This window comes from Hylaeus anthracinus, unplaced genomic scaffold (assembly GCF_026225885.1).
Source record: "Hylaeus anthracinus isolate JK02 unplaced genomic scaffold, UHH_iyHylAnth1.0_haploid 5, whole genome shotgun sequence".
Taxonomy (NCBI): domain Eukaryota; kingdom Metazoa; phylum Arthropoda; class Insecta; order Hymenoptera; family Colletidae; genus Hylaeus; species Hylaeus anthracinus.
In genome coordinates this window covers 5062387-5083379 of record NW_026535322.1, presented here as the reverse complement: position 1 = coordinate 5083379, position 20993 = coordinate 5062387, and the positions used below count along the sequence as shown (strand labels likewise).

Here is a 20993-nt window from a genome sequence, read left to right as displayed (position 1 = left end):
TATACAATCATTTTATATCTTCTGTTCGAATACGAAGCTTGTCCAAGCTCTACTCGATCATCAATTATACGAATCAAACTTTGCTCATATTTCTCTATCGCTCTCACACTTCTATATTCAGAGATTGATAACTACTGATGGTAAAGTAAGACAACTATTTCCCTCGCTAATCATATTTAGTTTCGTAAGAAGAATAATTCTCTTCTAACGCACCTTTTCTTACATTCTTCAAGATTTGACTCTGTTACAAAAGTAATGTTTCTTTAACGTAGCTTCTCTCGGAGACGTCTCGCTATTTAATTGTGCTGTGAAAATAGTTCTTTTTCTCCTTTCTAATAACGTTTGACGTTATCTTCACTTTATCTCTATCTTATCGTCAACTTTACGTCAATAGATTATTCCTCTGCTCGATACCTCTCTGTACATTGTATACAACTCTAGTGCAACGAAGAGGTATTATTATTGCTGTAATTGTTCCTATTTACCAGTCGAATTCACCTCGTTCGATGATCGTAGGGGCACGCGCCAACAAGTTACGTTAACGTCATCTCCCACACAAGCATTCGATATTCAGGCGCGGGTTATTAATGCCGTTCAATTATCTCAGCCGTCGCGATAACAAGATTTTAATCGATTTCACAATGCCCTCCACTTTTCTTGTTACGAGGTTACCGAAAACTGTTTGCCCAGGCTAAACACCGTCTACCGTTTGTCCAAAAAAAAAAAAAGTGAAGTGGCTCGTTCGTAGGAAACGTTTTTATTTATTTGCCTGGCCTATGAATGTGATATTTTTTAATACTTTTTTAATTGAAATAGGGTTGGAGTGTAAAAATTGAAATTAAATCATTTATTAAAGGTACGGTTTAACCGGAGAAATTTGTTAAATATGTTGGATTCGAGTAAGTCAAGTGTTGGCTTAGTGTGAATTTGGAGTATATGGAAGATTATGTGAAAATAGTCAACGATATATTAAATGTAGTTGTAATGTATACAACTAATGTGTACTAATGTCCAATGGATAAAATATTTTATATAAAGTATGTGAAAGTGATTTACGTGCAGCATCAGTTGGTTCAAATTTTGAGGATTATTTTACTTGCAAGAAAGGTACATTGCAGTGACCATTTGGTTGAGACATAAGCTACGCATGATCGAATGTAAAAGTACTCGAATCGATGAAAATCAGAAGAGATGAAAAATGTGCGCCAGCGGAGTAGCTAGCGAAACGTTTCAATGTCAAAACAACTACGGCGAGGCGGTCGGAGACCGATCCGTTCTTCGGTCGAAAATTAAATTTCAGCAATTAACCGCCGGCTATTAGCGGTATAGCTGTTTGGTGTGCGCCATTAGCAATGCGCGGGAATAGACGGAAGAGTTTACCAAGCGCGTTTGTGTGCGCATGTGTGTACATCACGTCGGCTCTATTAAATCATAATGGGTTCACAATGTGAGCCTCTGCTCTCGGAGGTTGACTAGAAACGAGCATAGACACCATACCCAAAGCTGAGATCTCGTCTATTCTTGCTGAGAACTGGCATCTTCCCTCCTCAACCTTGTTGCAAAACGTGGAACCTTGAAGAGGTTGGTGCTAACCACCCTTCAAAGCAGTTGAATTAAGTTTACTATAATTTTACTTGCTCAACCAAATTTCCATCGGATGCCAATTTCACCCAAGGATCTACATCCAAATCAAAACTCTCAAATACCTCACTCGCCACTATTCCATCAAGATTAGTTCCAAAAAATCGTAAAAATTCTACGTCTTCGATCGAAGGTCCCTACTACTCACCCCCGCTGCCCTCATCCCAACCAACAACCTCCATCCACCTCCCAACCCTCGAAAACGCCTCTGTCACCCCGTCGGTCGACAAATTTTCGCCAGCAAAAATAATAATTCCTCCGTCTACCTGAAATCGGTGTACTCCTACCGCAGGACAGGTAGGCATTATCGATACGCCACCGTGGGTAAATATTATCAAACGGGGATTCGAGACGAGCGAGTGGGACGAGGACCGGCGCACGCTCGTTCTACAAACGGAGAGCAATAGAAATAGAAGCGCGCTGGATGGAGGAAGAGAGTTAGACCGATAGGAACCTCCGAGCGGGATAGAAGACACGAAGTAGCGAAGAAGGGGAGGGAGGGGGAGGTACGAAGTGATTGCAAGAGAGGCAGAAAATGTGCCCGCTTGATAACAGCAACGCGAACCGAGGTACCATAGGTGCATCACAGTTCTCCGCGTCGTGATCCTCTCGTCGTCCGATCGGCTGTCTTCAGGGTCGATAGTGGGGATCCGCAGGAGGACCACCGTCTTTGTCGCGCTGCGGAAGACCGACTAATTCCAGTTGGGACGGGATAACGTACGTTTTCGGACACGAGATTCGCGTTTCGTTCGCCGGAAATCGCGCCCGCAGCCACCGCCGCGTTAAACGAGACCCGCGTCCATTCTCCGTGGACCACGAGCAAGTTTCCGGGGGGATCGCAGTTCCAGCGGGATCTTGGAAACTATCAGCTCGCTCTCGACCGACCCACGGTACGTGCTATTACGTTTCTGTGTTGTTCGGCGTACCGCGATTTTTATTTTATTTTCCGTAGCCGGAAAATTAGCCGAGGTGACCGACTAGGCCTCGGTTGTGCGAAGTGAGGAATGATCGACGAGGTATTATTTTGTATTTTATGGTTGGAGACAGATCTGACAGGTATAGGATAGTCGGTTTATGGAGTACATGATTTTTCAAGAATATGGTTTTTATTCAGGGGGTGTCGATGTCTTCGTTCGAATTGATCTTGAGGATCGAGGAATCGAAGGGTGAAGCCTCGTTTTTGCTAGTTGCTTCTTCGATTTTTATGGTAAAATTACTGGTTCGAAGTTTATGATCTTTGGGGGATATGTGTGACGTTCGGAGAGTGTTGGTAACCATTGAGGAAGAAGTTTTCGTTTAAATTTATTTCGAGGATCAAGGAATCAATGGGGGTAGCATTGTTTTCTTGTCTCTTTGCTTTTTACAGTCAAAATTGGCGTTTATATTCTAAATTAAAATTTAGAGGATACTGGTACTCATCTTTTGAATATACAATCAGTCTCACAAGCATTCGCACCCTCTATGTATATTGAAGAAATTTTTCTTCCGCTAAGAAAAAGCAAAACATAGATCTTTTTCATGACATAACGAGTAGCTCGCAGATATTCACGCAGATTCATATTTTTACAGCTTCACGTAATGAATTGAAAGTTAAAGAAAAGCATGCCTTATCTCCTAAACGGTGCAATATTTCTTTTATCGTTGATATTTAGATAAATAAATAGGATATTTATACGAGAGTATTGTCAACGGATATAAATCTCATGAAGCATTTCCCTTCTCCCTTTTCCCTAATATCGTTTCCCGCCAGTCACTTGTCAATCACACGTCGTCGAACGTCACGTCGAGATTTTGTCCAAAATGTATCCTGTCGATATTTTCGCTCATCTAATCGAAGCTTTGGTTATCGTCGTCGGAAACGGAAACTTGGAGTTTTGATTCTCCGAATTCGTAGGTGACGGCGAAACGATACGCGAACCAAGGGGAAGCACGATCGAGTTTAACCACGCGGTATCGAAACATGGAGAACACGTGACCTAGGAACGGAGATCGGAAGTCGAGCGGAACCAACACAGGGAGGAGGGCGGTTCGAATTCAAGGAAAAGGTAGTTCATTAGTTTATCTTAACGGCGACATCGCCGATTTCGATGGGAAAGAAAATATGGTTATCTATTCTTCTGTGACATGTTGAGAAGAAAGAATAAGGTTAGAAAACTGCATTCTTAAAAACGGAATAATCGTGAGTAATAATCGTACCTCCAATTTTGTTTCTTTTTTAACATGTCAGAAAAACGTTCTTGGAGATAGTTTTACTTTTCTTTACTTATATTGCTCGCCGACTGACCCAGTTTTGTTTACTCAGCCATCAGTTAAGCGAATCGACGAGTGGCTCGCGATAATTAAAGATAAACAGTGTCGAGGAATCGTGCAGTTATATCGACGGATTACTGTATTGTTTTGGAGATGAAATTAGACGAATCCAAACCATTATCTTTCGCTCGTAATTGTCCGGGTTGGGTTAGTTGGGACGATGTCACATGTTTGGACTCGGATAATCATTTATTCTTGATACTTATAACAATATTATTATTATTATTATTATTATTATACTTACATATTATCACTATTTTTTTTCATAGTTCTGTGACTATCACTAAGAAGAAATGATAATTATCTGAATCTAAATATTATACCTCTATGCCAGACTAATACATACATATATACATTCAACACTAGTATAATATATTCTTCTATACATTCTTAGACATAATATGCATTCCTCGTACAAAACGAATCACGCCAGTAATTATTTATTCTTCCACCCTGCGTAATAATATTCGAAAATTCACTTCTTCGCCACTAATGCGAACGATTCCCCAAAAAGAGCGATGCCAAGGGCCGCGAGGACGGCGGAGGTACAACAAAAACGTGCGACCAGCGATTGAGGTCAGACAGATCTCGCGGCTAACGGAGAGCGGGGGTTGTTTGGGAAGCTGCGTCGCAGACGAAGATGAAGAATAACACGAGCAACCACGAGAAGAACGGGCCGGAGAGCCTGAAGCTGCTGAGGGTTCCATCGACGCCACCGACGACCCCGACGACGCCCACGACGCCTAGCTCCAGAGGCCTCGAGGACGTGTTCAGGGAGCTACCCATCACGGACGACACCTCCTGCGGCATCTGGTTCCTAAAAGGTCCCAACTTGCAGAGATTCGCGAACAAGAAAGCCTACGTGTTCCTTTACGGTGTACTAGGGTGCATATTCTCAGCCAGTTACGCGTATTTCAACGGCACCATCACCACCATCGAGAAGAGGTTCAAGATACCCTCGAAGACCACAGGTAAATTGATCGACGTTTCGCGTAACTTTGGGAATTTTTTTGGGTCGAGTCGATGGAAGATACAGAGTTGAAATTTTAATGTTCGAGGGTATGTGACCTGGAGAGTCCTTGGTTAATTTTGGGTCGAGACAGGATAAAGAAAACACGCTTTTGGTTGTTGTTATACACTTTGATCTTTTAATAGTTGCACCTGATTCTAGCAGAAAGAAACGAAAAATCGGCGCAACAACGCATATTGATTTCATATCGTGAATCAATAGACTCGACCGATTAATTGTTCGTTAATATTAGACGCGTAATTTTTGTTTAGGTCTTATCACCGTGGGCAACGATATCTCGCAATTGTTCGTATCGGTGGTCCTGTCTTATTACGCAGGAAGGGGTCACAGGCCTCGATGGATCGCGTTTGGCATCTACACTGTAAGTTTCGACAAAATCATTTACATTTACGTCTTTTCGTATTTAGAAGCCTGAAACTTCCCCTAAGAAATAATTTGTTTTTCTAAAAGCGTCTGAAAATCTACGACTATTTTCTTATTTTACTATTTAATATCGTGAATGCTCCGACTCGAATTTTCGCTAAAGAATAATTAATATGGCAATTTTCTGACCCCCCTTTTCTTTCCTCCCGTCACGGTCTTCCTCGAAGCTTGAGGAATGCAGAGAAAAGTATCAGCTGTCGGCACACGCCCCGAAGAATGAACTAGGAGACGTCATAACCCACCGGTTGGTCGGTTCTTAATTAAATTAGGAAGCGTTGAAATCGTAGCTCTACGCTCATTCACGCCTCTTACCATCGTACTCTCGCCACCGTGTGCTTAGCTAAGCGCTTCATTCATTGAACAGTGAAAAGACGCTGTCGGTGTGCGTGAAACAACTCGCTGTCACGTATTTTCAGTAATTACGTTCGAAACAATTTGCGTCTGCTTACGGATTCACGCGGCACCACCTGTTTCACCTTCTATCCGATTTCGTTTTTAATTGCATACTTTCTACTTATGAGTAACTAATGAACAGCAAACGGAGGCAAAACAAATTTTATTCGAATTGGAAATTTTAATATGAATTTATTTGGTTAATTGAAAACCGTCAGTTTTCTGCTCGATGATCATAAAAATCGTTGCAGACAAACTAATTATCGTTTAATAATCTCTACGCATCACTAAACGGTCTATGATACATTCGGCTCCATTTCCATTATCGTCGAAACATGATTTCAGAAGCATTTCCAAGACGTCAAATTAATTAATCTCGATTTCCCTCGCGTGAGACAGTTAGATGCTCGATGAATTATTATCAGAGCAATCGTTCAGATAACGTCTCGGTAAATAAGTCATGTAGACAGCGGTGTTTAACAAGCATTGCAATCTCGAACACAAGACCTAAAAAAAAAAAGAAAAGATCCTATGGCATTTTCCAAGATTGATCTTATTTGACGATCGCAATCTAAATATCAGAAGACACGAGGATTAATGTAAACATATGGAAAAATATATTCTGCAAGTGTGTAATATCGAAGGTTCTTTAAACATTCATTTTTTTATATCGTAGTAAACCTTAGGAAAACAAGACCGGAGCAAAAACATTTTTACAGACAATTTCAATCAATCGATAAATAGTGAATACCAAATATAACCAGCGTTTCGAAAGTCGGTAGTAGATTAGCTACAACCGATATTAATTAATTATCAGCCGTTCCATAATACGTTGCGTTAAACATTTATCAAGAATGATTATTTCGTTCCTCACGATTACTTTGTTCCTCAGGTTGTCCTATTTTGTTGCATGACGATGTTGCCGCATTTTTTGTACGGCCCTGGCGAGGACGCTCTTCTGCTCACGAAGGAATACGGAGCGAAACCAAGGAGCCTGAACACGAGTCAGATCCCTGACAAACAGCGAAAGTTCCTATGCTTAGGGCAGGAGAACCGCGAAAAGGAGTGCGACGAGACGGACGGAAACTTCGCGCCCCAGGTGTTGCTGTTCATAGCGCAGCTAGTGTCAGGTATTGGCGGATCGCTATATTATACCCTGGGAGTGTCGTACATGGACGATAACATACAGAAGTCGAAGACACCGGCGTTGATCAGCTTCTCGTATTTCCTAAGAATGCTGGGGCCAGCCATTGGTTACGGTCTGGCTTCGTTCGCCCTTAAGTTCTACATCAGCCCAACTCTGACGCCCACCATCACGACACAGGATCCAAGGTATAGTGATCAACGTAAAAACACTCGAAGCAATCTTTTAAACCTGTCTGGTACGTCAACAGATGGTTGGGTGCCTGGTGGCTGGGGTGGATCATCCTGGCGATTCTTCTGTTCGTCTTCGCGAGCATAATCGCGCTGTTCCCGAAGACGCTACCCAGGGCAGCAGCCCGCAAGGTGTTGGCCTCGGAGCGAAACAAGTCCGCGGCAAACTTAAAAGCGGACCAAGAACCAGAGTTGCCTGCCTCCTTCTTAGACATGATGAGGACGTTCAAGCGCCTGTTGACGAACACTACCCTGATGTGCAACAACCTGGCGACTGTCTTCTACTTCATGGGATACATGCCCTACTGGATCTTCATGCCTAAATACATCGAGACGCAGTACAAGCAGTCAGCCTCTGTCTCCTCGTTGATCACTGGAACGGTCGGCCTGGTGTTCAGCGCCTTTGGGATCCTCCTTTCCGGTTTAGTCATCTCCAAGTACAAACCCAAAGCCAGATACTTGGCCGCCTGGAACGTGATGGTGGGGGCCATATCCGTGCTGGGAATGATTTCTTACGCTTTCCTCGGGTGCTCCGCCAACGATAATCAAATCGCCGTTCAATCGGACGGCGCACTGAAAACGCTCCTCCCGTGCAACGAGCAATGCCACTGCGACTACGTTACTTACAACCCTGTCTGCTCGGAACATGGTCAAACCTTCATCTCAGCCTGTCACGCTGGATGTCGAAACTTAAAGGTGCAAAACTGTTTCATCGGTTCGTTAGCTTTAGCTCTATCCTCTAATCGTCATACCTTCGATCGCGATCAGACGTAGGTGACTTTATTCAGATTTAATACAGAGTTTTACCAGAAACCGTCACGACTGACTTAGTGGCGCCACAATTAAAGATGACCGAGCTATTTGATAACGAACACAGTTTCTCACATCGTTGTTATCGGACGAATTCACTTGCAGGTTCACAGTAATAGCAGCAAGATATACACAGAGTGCAGCTGCGTCAAGCCGAAGTATGCACGCTCATTGGCGCACTTGTACTCGAACAACACGTCGGCGCACACAACGGAAATTCCGTCCGAGACCACCGAGCCCGATGGGCCGCCATCTTTAGGCACCGCGGTCCCAGGGGCCTGTCCTGTGGATTGTATGCACAAATTTTACGTCTTCCTGGCCGTGGTTTGTCTCCTCAAGTTCAGCGGCGCCACTGGAAGAGCGTCGAACTTCCTGGTCTCCGTCAGATGCGTCGACGAGAAGGACAAGACGGTGGCAATGGGCTTTGGATTAACTATTATGAGCTTATTCGCATTCATACCTTCCCCTATATTATTCGGATTTATTTTAGGTAAGTTTCGTAAGACGTTTTGAAATTAAAGATTGTTTATTTGTTAAGATATACCCATACATTTACATGAACAAAATACATTTTTCTTTTCAGATAAAACCTGCCTCGTTTGGGGAAAGACATGTTCAGGAACAGGAAACTGTTGGCTCTACAACGGCGAGACATTGCGATACTTGCTGAACTTTACCGCAGCCAGTTAGTTCAATTTTCCTTCCACAGGCCTCGAATCGATTAGGAGATTTTTCTATAATTCGGATGAATAATCGTTGCACATTTCTAACAAGAAATTTATGTTTGCGATGCTCCTACTGAAAATTACACCCGCAATCGAGTCGACAAATTAAATAAAAGGAACGTTGCAGCTTGGAAACCTGCGAAGATCTAACCAATGAAAGCACTCGAATGGAAGATCCCCTAATTATTTCGAGCTGTCGCGAATCCCAATAATTTGTCCCCCGTCGATAGTCCGATTAATTTTACAATATTCTTTCCACAGGCTTCGTAACGATCGGCACGTTGTTTGATGTGGGTGTCTGGTATTTCGTGAAAGACGTAAAGATCTTCGACGAGGAGATCGAGCTGAAAGACATAGCCGAGGAGCCAGGGGAGACACTTTGAAAGTGACTCATTAACGATCCGATCAGATCGTTTCGTCCCAGAGACGACGGGAGTAAAGGCTCGAACAACAAAATCGTCGATGAATAGGAATAAAAGGAAAATAATAGAAGGGGAGGACGAGAACGGTGGAAAAAAGCGAAAGGGGGAAAGAGAGAGACATAGAGGAGCAGACGAATAAAGACTTTACAAGTACCTTAAGCATCTCCTTAGATATTTAAAAGCTGTAGTACCTCGGATAGCCAACTTACGGTTGGCTAGTTCGTTCGCGAGGTGCGACATTCGACAAACGGAAACGAATTTTAATTTTTTACTATCCCTCGTCTTATCGCCACTCAACGGTGACGTTCTCGTCGTTCGATCGGGGCGTGCCCGAGATCGTTTTTAATGAATAGGGAAACCTTGTAAAAATAATTATAAGACGGTTCTACAGTAATCTGAGATAATCGGCCCGAATTAATCGTTGTTCTATTGTACAAAGTATGATGTGAAAAAAGAACTTATAACCACTGGTGAAAGGGAGTGTTTCTGTTTTTTTTTTTTTTTTTTTTTTTTTTTACTTTACATTCAACGATACAGTGTGACGCGTCTTCGTTTCTTGCGGATCGTCGAGACTGCGAAAATATATCATTTATCCACGTTTTAATATTCGTGTAATTTCTTATTAACTTTCTCGCTTCTCGAGATACGAAGTAATATCGAGTATATTTTATATCGCTGTAAAAGCATAATTGATCAGGGAAAGATTTCGATGACGAATTTGCTTCATTTATTTGCACGTCGTATTTTAGCTGAAATTAACACTAAAATTACCAAGTCAGTCCTTTAAATTATAGAGCGATACCATTACAGGTGACGCCACCTGTCGTATCACAAATCTAAACTCTACAGACTCGACGGGACGGATCATCGGGAAAGGAATACCACCAGAAACGTTTATATAAATAAAATATATTTATAATCGATCATATAAAACTATCAATACACAGGCAGTGTACGGCGCAGAAATGTAAGAAAAATGCCCTCGAATCAGCTCACGTAGACGCTAGAAATCTGTATGCAAGGTCCCCCTGCTCCCCTTGCTGGAAGTCCTCGGGCTGGAGCTTTCACGGGATTCAGGTCGATCCTGAGGAGCTCTACCACCGGCCAAACTGCTGAACCCTGACGAAAATTGACCATTCCTAGATTCAGGCCTCGACTGCACCATGGCTGCCAACGGAATACCAGCAACGGGTTTGTAATCCGTATGGTGACCTCCAACCCCTGCTTCAACTTGCTGGTCTTCGGCAACTTGATGGTCGGCGTTCAATTCATACTGATTGATCAACGATTTCACATCCTTCAGGAATCTAGGGTCGGACTGCGACTGAGGCGAATAGGACACGATAGGTATACCCACTTCGTTGAAATCACCTCTCCTGGATGCGCCATTTTGTTTAGAGGAATACTCGAAGCTGCTTGTTATGTACGAACCGTCCGCGGTTCCCTTTTGATTCTTGTACTGCGTTCGACCGGGATTTTGCCTGGGAAACGAACTTTTCTCGGAGGAGCTTTGATCTAGATCGTATACGCGATCGTAGTCCTTGCTGTGGATACGTTTTCGTGATCTGGGCTCGGCATTACTCAAGTCGCTCTCCACGTCGGAGTCGAGATCTAGAGGGACGTATGGCACCTTGGAGTTGAGGTTCTTCATCGCGACCTCGTCGCTGGAACTCAACTCGTCTTCGGTTTCCAGATTTCGTACTTTTGATATCTTGTTCAGTGACGACTTCGAGTCTGTTCGTCGATCGCCGGGTCCTAGGGGCCCGTACTTCAAGGGTGCGTCGTCTATTTGTTGCTGAGCTTTGCTTTTTCCAGAATTTTCGTTAGTCTTTGTCGTTTCGGGTTTGTTGACGATCTCCGCTCGAGTCGTTGATTTGTCTGTGAACGGAGCAGAAAGCTGTTAATCTCTTCAGGGACGCTGGATCGTACATCTTGCGACGTTCAGGGTAGTGTGAACTGTAGGTGGGACATGGATTTGGGTTGATTAAGTGCAAGAACATTGAGAGCCTTGGGAGATTTTACCAAAACAAATGAACCATGTTTTCTAGCTTTGAGCTATCATACTAAAGAGATCTTAATTCGCATCTAAACCTATTACTGTGTTGGACCATCTTATTACTTCGAATGCAGCAAACAATGCAACGACTTACCATTGTTGCCAGTGTCGGATAACTCTCCCGCTTTTCTGGAACTTAGAGCAAGATTGGGCACGAGGACCTGCAGCTCTGCACCTTCGGGAAGTTCCTCCATCTCTTGATTGTAGAGGTCTAGATCCGCGCAGAAAATCCATGAAAGGATTTTCAGCAGGGCGCTCAAAGCCAGAAGAGAACCCGTCAAGTAGCATAGATAATCGCCAAGCTTCAAGCTGTCGTGTAGGTGACAGATCGTCTTTTGAGTTCCCCAATATTGGCAGGTTAGGCTTGCTACGAGGTCGTAAACGAATTTTCCAGCAGCGTACGTGAAAATGGTGGACCACATCATCAAGAAGCCGATGCTGCAGGCTTTGTCTTGGGCGTAGACCGATCTTAGAGTTATTAGACAGTCGCCCACGAAAGCCGAGGCGACTAGTGCGTACGCCAATAGAGTGCCGAACTTAAGAAGGAAAATATGAAGTTAATTAATTAGGACATGAATATGAAACATCGCGGTTGTTACGAAAGCACGTGGAAATGAAATTAAAACGAATAACGTTGATATAAATGGATAATTTTGGAGTACTTGGAGTACTTTGGAAACTTGGAATACTGAAATGAATGTTGATTCACTTACTTCGAAGAACAACCAACCAATTTGGCAGACGCTCGAATTGCAAGGTCCATCTTGTGCATCTCCATCCGCTTTACCAGTTACTTCTTGTACGCATGTACAGCCAGTGTACATCGTTATACCGTTCTTGAATTCGGAGGAAGCGCATCCAGCGTGGCAAGGGCTGTAGAAGGTGTACTGCCCTTTGGGGTCGCAAACGGGGTGAAATTGGGCGTCGTCCGAACAGCCGCAGTCTTTGTTGCAATACTTCGTTAGGTCTATTCTGAATAAAAAATAATCGTGAATAATCGTCACGAAATACATATTTCGTTATAGCTGATCTCCTCTCCAGTGATATATTATACGTGCAGAGAGTGAGAAGGCTATATTAAATATTTATTTATATTGTTGTAATAATTACAAGTGTACTAACCTTCCTCTGTCGTCGGTGCCAACTATAGGATTCTTCTCGCAAACTGTACCAGTCAATCCAAAAATAATTGCAGCGGATATTGTCACAACGACGACACTATATCCGATAACACTTCGAGCACTAGGTTTTGCTTTAGATATTACCAAGCCTGTAACTGTCACTATCAAACCGATCAGTATAGGCTTCAGAAAGTCTGAAAATAAACGGAATTTGAATTTAATTTCGCCCTAGAAGAAAATTCACGATACCATCGTATCACAAAATTATTACGAGTAATAGTCCGTCTTACTTGATATCAGCCTCGAAGGCATCGGATCGTTGAAGCCCAGCAACATCCCAGTTGGCTTGGGAACGTGAAATTTCGACTCTATAATAAGATTCTCGTAACCCATGAAATTCACAATGGCCATGATGGAGAGCGTGAACGCCAGAACGTGGCACACTAAAATTTTATTAAGGAACAGCCTGTTCAACGTTTCGCAGAAACCTGCACCGCCAACTTTGATGGCTTTTTTGGGTGCTAGGTTATATCTGCTGGCACTGATTAATAACGAAGCTGCTGCTTGTTCAACGACCTAGTGTAATTATAAATAAAATAATTATTCGGTCGTGGTGGCTAGTACGCATTATAAATTCGATTTACACGATCCACAATGTGCTGATCTTAATTATTTTTATATTTATGTCTACCTCGGATGGCAGCACTCTGGGGAACCATGAGAGTAGCAAACTAGGAACTACGAGTAATATTGTGAGAATTGGAAATCCCAGCCACCATGCACCAATTTGGTCCGTGTAGGAGTCTATGGTAGTCAGAGTTTCTGCGTCTATCCTGCACCATTTAGAATCTTTAGATGATATTGAATATTTGTATAATAATTCAGAAATTAGCTTAGTCGACGAGTATTTAAATTACGTTCTCGTGAGACCGAATTTCTTCGTATAAAAATATTTGTTAGCAAAATTACACTAGTAATTTAGATCGAACAATTGTTACCTAAGGCAACCCCAGGCCAGGATGTATCCCAAAAGGACACCAACGATTTTCACAGCGATGATGATACCGATGAAGGCGGCAGCGTGTTTCTTTTTCGTATTATCGTCCAAATAAGAAATACCCAACGCGAAATATGCAATCTGTGCCACTCCGGATACGACTTGTACTCCAATGATCATACCGAATGTAAAATAACAAAATTCGTCATCCTTCGCGATGATTCTAAATGGAACTGCTGAACACAATTCTTTGTGGTCATCTGGAAGTAACGAATAATTTTAAGTAAAAGTTAAAGTAAAAATAATGAATGTCACTCAAAGTATAATAAAATTGAATTCCTGCTCACCTGCGTATTTTGACATATGTGTGACATTGTTTGCGTTATCGAAGAATTTCATTTTATGTGTCAGATGAGGAATGATCATGATAAAATATGATACACTCTGTAAAAGGACTACACCACCGATCCATGCAACTCTATGGAACCTATCGCCCCAATATGCAACGAGTAGGCCAAGAAAGAAGGGTGTCAAATCTGATATTACAAGGACCCACTCTGTAAAATTAATACAAAAATAGCGTTAAACAAAAATTGAATTAATTGAAAATAATTGAAAGTAACTGTTGATAACTGAGATACTTGCCCATTATGTAAGGATCGAATTGAAATCTTCTGGCGATCGTGGGCCCCGCTACGTAAAAGTACGCGTACCCAGCTGCCTGGACCAAACCGATCCACGTCATTAGGCCGACGAATAGCCGTCGAGTTGCAAATTTCGCTAATTTTGGACATGGTAGCTGTGCACAACCGCAGTCTATCGACTGGCTTGGTATCGGATTGGCTGGCCCTGACAGGCCACCTTCCACTTCCGATCTCACCACTTCTTGAAGACGTATGGTCATTCCTGCGAATAGGAATCAATACTTGAATTCCAACAGCAGTCTCGACCCTCTGCTGTATGAGTTTTGTCTACTATAAAACATTTTACATAAAACATCAAATCTCGCGTGGTACGATAAATCCTATTTAATAAAAATGAGCATCCTAAAATAAGATATACTTATAACCAGTTAAAGTGTAACTGTATTTTCTAATTTTATTGCAATCGAATATTATTCTTATTGCTCGCGTTATTTCTATTAGATATATATATGTAATGTTAGTTTTATGTTTCATAGATTGTGAAATTACTTTTTCTCAGAAGATTGCTCAAAACACACGAATCGTTGATAAAAACCATCCTAGTCATAATATTTGTTGAGTTATGTCATTTTCATTGGGGGGTAGGGGGAGATGCGTCTTTATGAAATTCTGACTTACAATTAGAATTGTTTTGAACATTATATAAAAAATTATTAAATTCTAATAATTCCTAATTGTGCGAGATTGAATTAGAATCTGAAAAATCGGCTGCTTGAATGTAAACCGGAAGTGTTTTATTGTTGAGCGCCCTGAGTAGTATCTACTCATATGATTCAAACGTATCTATAACAGGTGATAATTAAAAGATTTAAAATATGAGTCACCTGTCGTCTTCCATGAAATAGATTGTTCCTAAATAGATTAACGTTTCCAACACTTTTCACGCTGCCATTTTTAACTCAATACTATTTAACTACTCAAATCGCTCAAACCACAACAACAAATTCTCCAAAAAAGGCAACACTAATTCACATCCTCATCTTCCGTAGGATGTAGACTAGACAAATAGAAATCATTACACGTGCCTAGCGATTGTTATCATGAGTCACCTGATGACGTCTCCAGTATTCTCCAAATTCCTACGACGCTATACCCTGCACTATCACACATTAACTTAACATTAGTCGATTTCTATAAAAATACCTGGCCAAATGTTTTATTCCCTCGTTTCACCAATCTCTCGTTCGTTTTTTCGTTTCGTTCCGAACACCTTGATTTCACTCCCACGCATAAAACACACCACTTTGAACACGCTTCTATTCGAACCGTTGCAACCATGAAAATGGTCGCTCAATCACATGATGGATACAATAGCGATAATCACTCGTTGTCTCGCGTGCGACCAAGTTCCTCTTAAATCCAAGTTTTTCCCGTCGTCTCGCTGTTAAACTGGGCTAACGGAACCAACCAGGCTCGACCAGCCTGAGGCTAGAGGCGCGGCACTTTTAATCGACGAACTCGCACGTTATCTCATTACAGATACGCCGTTCAGATATCCTCCGATAAAGTGCCGAGTGTAATACACGCGTGTACCGCGACACCCGTAGGTAACGCTCGCACCTCGACCGAGGCGGGAAAAATATTTACGTGTTATACACGATCAATCAGCAGTGTAATCGATAACCTGTTACCATTCAAACTGATTCAAAATAAGAGTCTCCTAGCATTCTGTTGGTCTAGGCGAAGAGAAGGGGGGGGGGGGGGGGGGGGTATTCGAGATCCATTTGTTAGAGGGAAAATTTTTATTCTGATAGGAAGCGTTGGAAAATATGAGACAATTTCGTAGGAATTTCTCCAATTTTTGGAGATACGTAAAGTTAATTTTCTTCATTTCAATTTTTCTGTTTCATTTCTCATGTGCCTTAAGTTCGAGACCTGAGACGTACGAGTCCAAGTATCGGTTCGAGCGCGGTGTCCAATTTTTTGAACGTCGTGGCCAGTCTGGCGTCTCCTGGCCGAGGTCTGAGGCTTCTAGAAAGGAGTTAGCTCGCTTAAGCACACTTAAGTCGTCGCCATAAGAAAATGACGAATGCCAATTAGCATATGAAAAGCTTCCGCTCCCTCCCGAGTTCGTTCGGACGAGCCGGTGGCTTCGGGGCAGCTCCTTCGTTCGGAACGCTTGGCAGGGCGATCACGTTTTTGAATATTAAGGGCAGGATTACACCGAGGGCTTAACGCGCGAAATTTAGTCTGGCGGGGCCAGGAACGAAAAGAAATCACCCTTAAGACCTGGGAGTAACGTAGGAAGAGACGACGAGGAGGGAAATAGGCGAAGAGGTCGAGGGGAGGGATGCATGGACTTCGCGACTTCTCGAGGTCCTCGTCACCCTCTGCATGCATCATCCTCTTAACCAATGACGCTCCGACTCGCCATGATGTATATCAGCCATGATAATAACAGTGCTCGTGGACCGGGAATCGGATCAACCTGTAACGTGCCAGAGAAAAATGAGTAGGAATCATTTGGTATGATTCTGACGTTCGGAAGCGCTTAGGGGGTGGCTTAAACGAGAGGATAGGGAGGAACGTTTGACACTAAATAGGTGGGAACTGGTAGTACTGATAGTACTGATTTTGATGTCGACGAGGATCAATTTTAAAAAATCGATATACATGGTAATGTGGAGCTGTGTCTTCGTTAAACTAGGTTTCTAATTGAAGTAAATACATTTTTGAATTCGTGAATTCCCTTTCTACAGTGAAAGATATAAAAGCCCTCTCTCAATTCTCTTAGGATTATCTAAACCAGAAAGAAGTCGATTAGAACTTAAAAAAGAATTAAATTAATAGAAAAATTCTGTGGATTTTCGTAGAAAAAGGCTGTTATCCCATGGCGACTTTACACAGCAGACCGAGGTAGAAGTATCTCGAGCACTCGACGGCCCTTCGAGGGTTCGTAGATGCTTCCGTAGCGTAATCATAACGATCGCACGGGCGTTTGTGCCGCCGTGTTTGGAAACGTAGAAATGTATCTGTACAGACAGTATGTAAGTACGTCTATAGATATCTCGCCCAGGAGGATGCAGGCTTTCCATTAGCAGAGTGAGTGACCACCGCTCGCATTTTCTTTGATGTTGGTTAATTTACTAATAACATCGTTCCACGGCTACTCGCCGTCCACCCTCTAAATATTTGTATCGCCAACATATCGACTTGTCCTCGTGTAATTAAGCCACATTATTATTTGAGTGGTTAGAGACGTTGGGAAAAAGACCCGTCGTCGGCCGACCTCAACTCGTCCCGAAATGAACTTTCCATCAGCCGGGCTGCTAAACTGCTCGAGATGACATTATACCGGGCGAAAACCAGCGCGGGATCGAGGGTCCGTTTGACCGGAGCTTCGTCAAGATTAGGTTGGTCGCTTGCCTTGCAATAATTATAATTCACAACCATTTTTGGTTATCGTACATTGTTAGTAACGTAAAGTAGTTTATACAGACTAATATAGAGTTCTTTATCGGTAATACACTGCATTCTACTGATAATATAGAATGCTTTGTCGATGAAAGCCTGTTGTAAATTTTTAACATTCTAACGGACATGTTATCACGAGCCTCGATATCGATAGTCACAACGTTCCTGCAGCTAATCGAGGCCACTCTGAAAGCGCGGTCTTAGACGATTAGCGCGAGATTTAAAAAACGGAGGAAAAGGAGTCCCCGAGGTTGGGAGGGGTTGGGAATCTAAGGGTTCGACCTTCTTACGAACATAGAGGCAAGGACTCCCACGGTCGAGGGAGCTGGTTCGGCGATCTTAGCAGAGGATTACGTAGAATTAAATCCCGCACGGGGCCGTGCCCCCGTAACACTTAATTTTTCCCTCGATTTTTTAATCTGCCGGTAAATATCGTCCCGCTCTGTCCACCCTCCACTCATCCCCAGCCAGTTGGACGCCCGCGTCTTTCGTGCTCTCTCTTGCCATCGTCAAAGGAGAACCCATTTAAAAACCTCATCAATGCTTAAGCCCCCGTGCTACCATAGGAACTAATCCCTCCTATTTTAACACAGAACGAAGGTGAGAGAGTGAGCCTGGAGGGAGACCGGTCGACGGAGCGAAGGAGAAACGAGACGCGGCAGTACGCGCTTTTAAAAGTAAGACTCCGCCTTTATTAGTAGATACAACAGTTTTATTTCCACCGAAAAAGGCAAAGGAGAACGATGAAGAGAGGTAGAGAGAAAGGGAGATCCCCGGATCGGGTCACCCTTTGTTTCTCTCTCCCGCCCCCTCTTCCGTGGCGCTCTTAACTCGAACTAAAGGCGGTGGGAGGGTGTTCGTCTTCGGGGAACGAGCTTACCTGATGCCTCGACCTTTCAGACACTCCTAATTGGCAACCATGCAAAAAGCGATAATACGCTTCTTTCGAAAATGTAACGATCCTGTGAATTGGGCTGTATTTATTGAAAAATACGGATAATAGATTCTAGCTCGTCGTAAGAAAGATAGGCGTGCCCGAAGACTTCGAGAAGAGCTAAACACGTAGATTTGATGAAACATATTTTTCACAGCCGGCCGAGCTTTGACGGGGCTCATCGAAACAAGCTCGCGTCATGACTGTAATATGCTTTAAACTGTTAATAGAGTCTCGGTGAAGGGTGTTTGGCTGCGGTTGAATCTCGAGTGTTGGGCTAACATTCATGATGAAATTAATCTGCGGCGACCGATCGGGGGTAGTATCCACTAGTTAAAAAGCTCCTGGCTTTCGTCGACGGACCATCCGTCCCATATGTTTGTCCCCTTCTCGTTGACCTCGACCCTTCCACGGGATTCGTTCAAATACTGTCCCGACTGTCGGGCTTCGGGCGAATTTCAAAATTCCACAGACGATTGCCTCGTGGTTGGTAAATCTCATTCCACTATTATATTAAATATAATATTCCTACTATAATTGCCATTATAATGAATATAATAGCAATGTTGCTCCAAAAGCTTCTTTCGTTTTAGAGTTGTTTACGATCCATTTTGCTCTATCACAATGTCGTCTATTTATACAAACACTGTTTGTGTAACAGTTGACAGTAACCAGCTGATTCATGAACATGAGTGAACCGAGCGAAACATTTCGCGAAAATCTAATGCATCGAGTAGAGTCCACCGATAGACCAAGCCCCAGTATCAAACCGTAAACGCTTAAAGGAAAGCTCTGCCCCAAGAAATTACTGGGTATCGTTTAACAAGGGTTTGAGGGAACCCCCTTCCGCTTTTTTTACCCGTTCTCGAAGAAAAGTCCGCCACGTTTGGAACACGCCGCCGTGAATTCCGTTTTTCACGGAGATAAATAACAGTAAAGCGTAAAGCAAAGACATCCGGGTGCGCCCGCCGTCTACGGAGCCACCCCCGCCGATCGTCGATACCAGACTGCATCGAGCTCCTCTTACACACCCCCATTCAAACCGCCGGTCGCCTCTTAGAACTGTGACTGCTTCGCGTGGAAGCAAACGCGGAATAAATATGGGATGTTTTTCCGCCAGCAGCCCACCGTGAAACGCGCGTAATCTTCAAACGGGAGGCGAGATCGCGAGACGACGAGAGACCCTTTGCCAGAGGCTCGGCGATCGGGGGAGTTGATGGGGACGACTGGAAAAGATTTCCACCAATTATCAGAAACGCCTTTTGATCTGCCGTATGTTGATTCTTAAAACTCTTACCACCGTTCGGGAAATAAGAATATCAGCGGTCTGGGGCGCAGGTTCTGTTCGCAGACTTTCCGCTATTCCGTCGTTAAGCGCTCCCTCGAATTTTTTTTTCCTGTCGCGGATCCGAACGGGTTCCCGGTAAAAGTTTCCTCCTCGTTTCTTTATTTGTGGGGCAATTACGTCCCCGAGGAAAAAAAAAAAAAGAAGAAATTAGCGTTCGGTCGAAGTTGGGGAATATTTCTCCCGAGACTTCCGTCGTTGCTTCGTCAGGCCGGTGTTTGCGCGTCGTCTGTTTGCAAGTAGTTATTTCTAGGCGACGATGTTCGGCCGACGTGGGTGGACAGGGTTGAGGGAACCTGAGAACCAAGTTGGGGGATTCGATTGATATGCACTTACTGGCTTTGAAGACAGCGTCTTTTTATTTTTTTTTTTTTTTGTTCATTTAGTGGGAGCTTAAAGGGAGCTATTTAGATACATCGATACGTAGAATCGAAAGAAACGTTAGGATAAATGATAAAGGCAGGTCCAGATTTATGCGTAAAAATATTCCCACGAAAAATGGTGGGATTAGCGAGAGAAAACGCGACGAAAGAACGATTTATCAAGATCTTGGAGTTCATGAAAGACTTCTAATTCTCAGTAGCGATTCTGCTTTCCATTGACTCGATAGGGAGTACACTGCAAGCGGGGGGGGGGGGTGAGTTTCCCTGACAATGAACGGCTATTGTCATGTTAAGCGCTCGTCTTTCACCCTCGTCGCGGTTTCGTTAGCCAAAGGAACGTTTTCTCACTATTTTTTTTTTTTTTAGATAATTAGATAATATTAAGATTAGACAAATGATACAACATTTTATAGAACACCATAATGATACACGACCCTCGAATAATGTGAATATATATTTAACGAAAATAACGGTCGCGCGTGTTAAAAATTGTACACCTGTTACGAATAATCCGTAGGATTAAATCGAAACGATTTCCCACAAATCATCCATCCCTAGACGGTTAGGGTTTGATACGTAATCGAGAGCACCGAATCGTTCCCTGAAAAGGGTTGAAAGCCTCCTTAATTTTGGGACGCGCGGATTCGAAATAAAAGAAGGAACGGACGAAGGAAGGGGTTAATTTCTAATTGTTTTGTTAAATGATGCGCGAGTAAGAATCCCTGGGAGGACTTAAGCCCGAAAGCGAGCGCCAGCAGTGGTTTCAGTTCATTCCGTCTTCTCTCACTCTTCCCCGCTTTCTTTCTCCTCTCTATTCCGCCCCCCCCCCCCCCTGAATCTTCCCCCCGTGCCCCCTCGGTGCCTTCTCTGCCGCCTTAATTCTTAGCTTTATTCTCTCCTAAGACTCTCTC

The 20993-nt window shown here is 43.2% G+C and overlaps 2 protein-coding genes across 3 annotated transcripts; one reads left to right on the top strand and one right to left on the bottom strand.

Moving 5' to 3' along the window:
* Nucleotides 1-1593: 1593 nt before the first annotated feature.
* On the top strand, nucleotides 1594-9734 carry LOC128895526 (solute carrier organic anion transporter family member 74D). Of its 2 annotated transcripts, none has more exons than XM_054158202.1 (9): nucleotides 1594-2531; nucleotides 3536-3686; nucleotides 4466-4922; nucleotides 5233-5342; nucleotides 6690-7129; nucleotides 7192-7867; nucleotides 8087-8471; nucleotides 8565-8666; nucleotides 8968-9734. In XM_054158202.1, the coding sequence occupies exons 3-9, from the start codon at nucleotides 4592-4594 to the stop codon at nucleotides 9087-9089; spliced, it is 2166 nt and encodes a 721-aa protein (XP_054014177.1). In that variant the 5' UTR covers nucleotides 1594-2531; nucleotides 3536-3686; nucleotides 4466-4591; the 3' UTR covers nucleotides 9090-9734. The 2 variants fall into 2 exon arrangements, with proteins under 2 accessions (XP_054014177.1, XP_054014178.1); XM_054158203.1 differs by lacking the exon at nucleotides 1594-2531 and adding an exon at nucleotides 2637-2657.
* Nucleotides 9735-10017: 283 nt separating this feature from the next.
* Nucleotides 10018-15515, bottom strand: LOC128895520 (solute carrier organic anion transporter family member 3A1). Its single transcript, XM_054158191.1, has 10 exons — nucleotides 15150-15515; nucleotides 13948-14208; nucleotides 13650-13859; nucleotides 13304-13562; nucleotides 12997-13138; nucleotides 12596-12881; nucleotides 12307-12499; nucleotides 11898-12156; nucleotides 11279-11720; nucleotides 10018-11006 (listed from the first exon to the last, which is right to left on the bottom strand). Exons 2-10 carry the CDS (start codon nucleotides 14204-14206, stop codon nucleotides 10132-10134), a joined length of 2925 nt encoding a protein of 974 aa, XP_054014166.1. The 5' UTR covers nucleotides 14207-14208; nucleotides 15150-15515; the 3' UTR covers nucleotides 10018-10131.
* Between the last annotated feature and the right edge of the window lie 5478 nt (nucleotides 15516-20993).

Coding starts and splice junctions, on each gene's coding strand:
- LOC128895526 (XM_054158202.1), top strand. CDS start 4,592: ATGAAGAATAACACGAGCAACCACGAGAAGAACGGGCCGGAGAGCCTG. Junction 7,868..8,086: donor CTGGATGTCGAAACTTAAAG/GTGCAAAACTGT, acceptor ATTCACTTGCAG/GTTCACAGTAATAGCAGCAA. Junction 8,472..8,564: donor ATTATTCGGATTTATTTTAG/GTAAGTTTCGTA, acceptor TTTTCTTTTCAG/ATAAAACCTGCCTCGTTTGG.
- LOC128895520 (XM_054158191.1), bottom strand. CDS start 14,206: ATGACCATACGTCTTCAAGAAGTGGTGAGATCGGAAGTGGAAGGTGGC. Junction 12,157..12,306: donor GGCACCGACGACAGAGGAAG/GTTAGTACACTT, acceptor TTTTTTATTCAG/AATAGACCTAACGAAGTATT. Junction 11,007..11,278: donor ATCCGACACTGGCAACAATG/GTAAGTCGTTGC, acceptor CTCCGTTCACAG/ACAAATCAACGACTCGAGCG.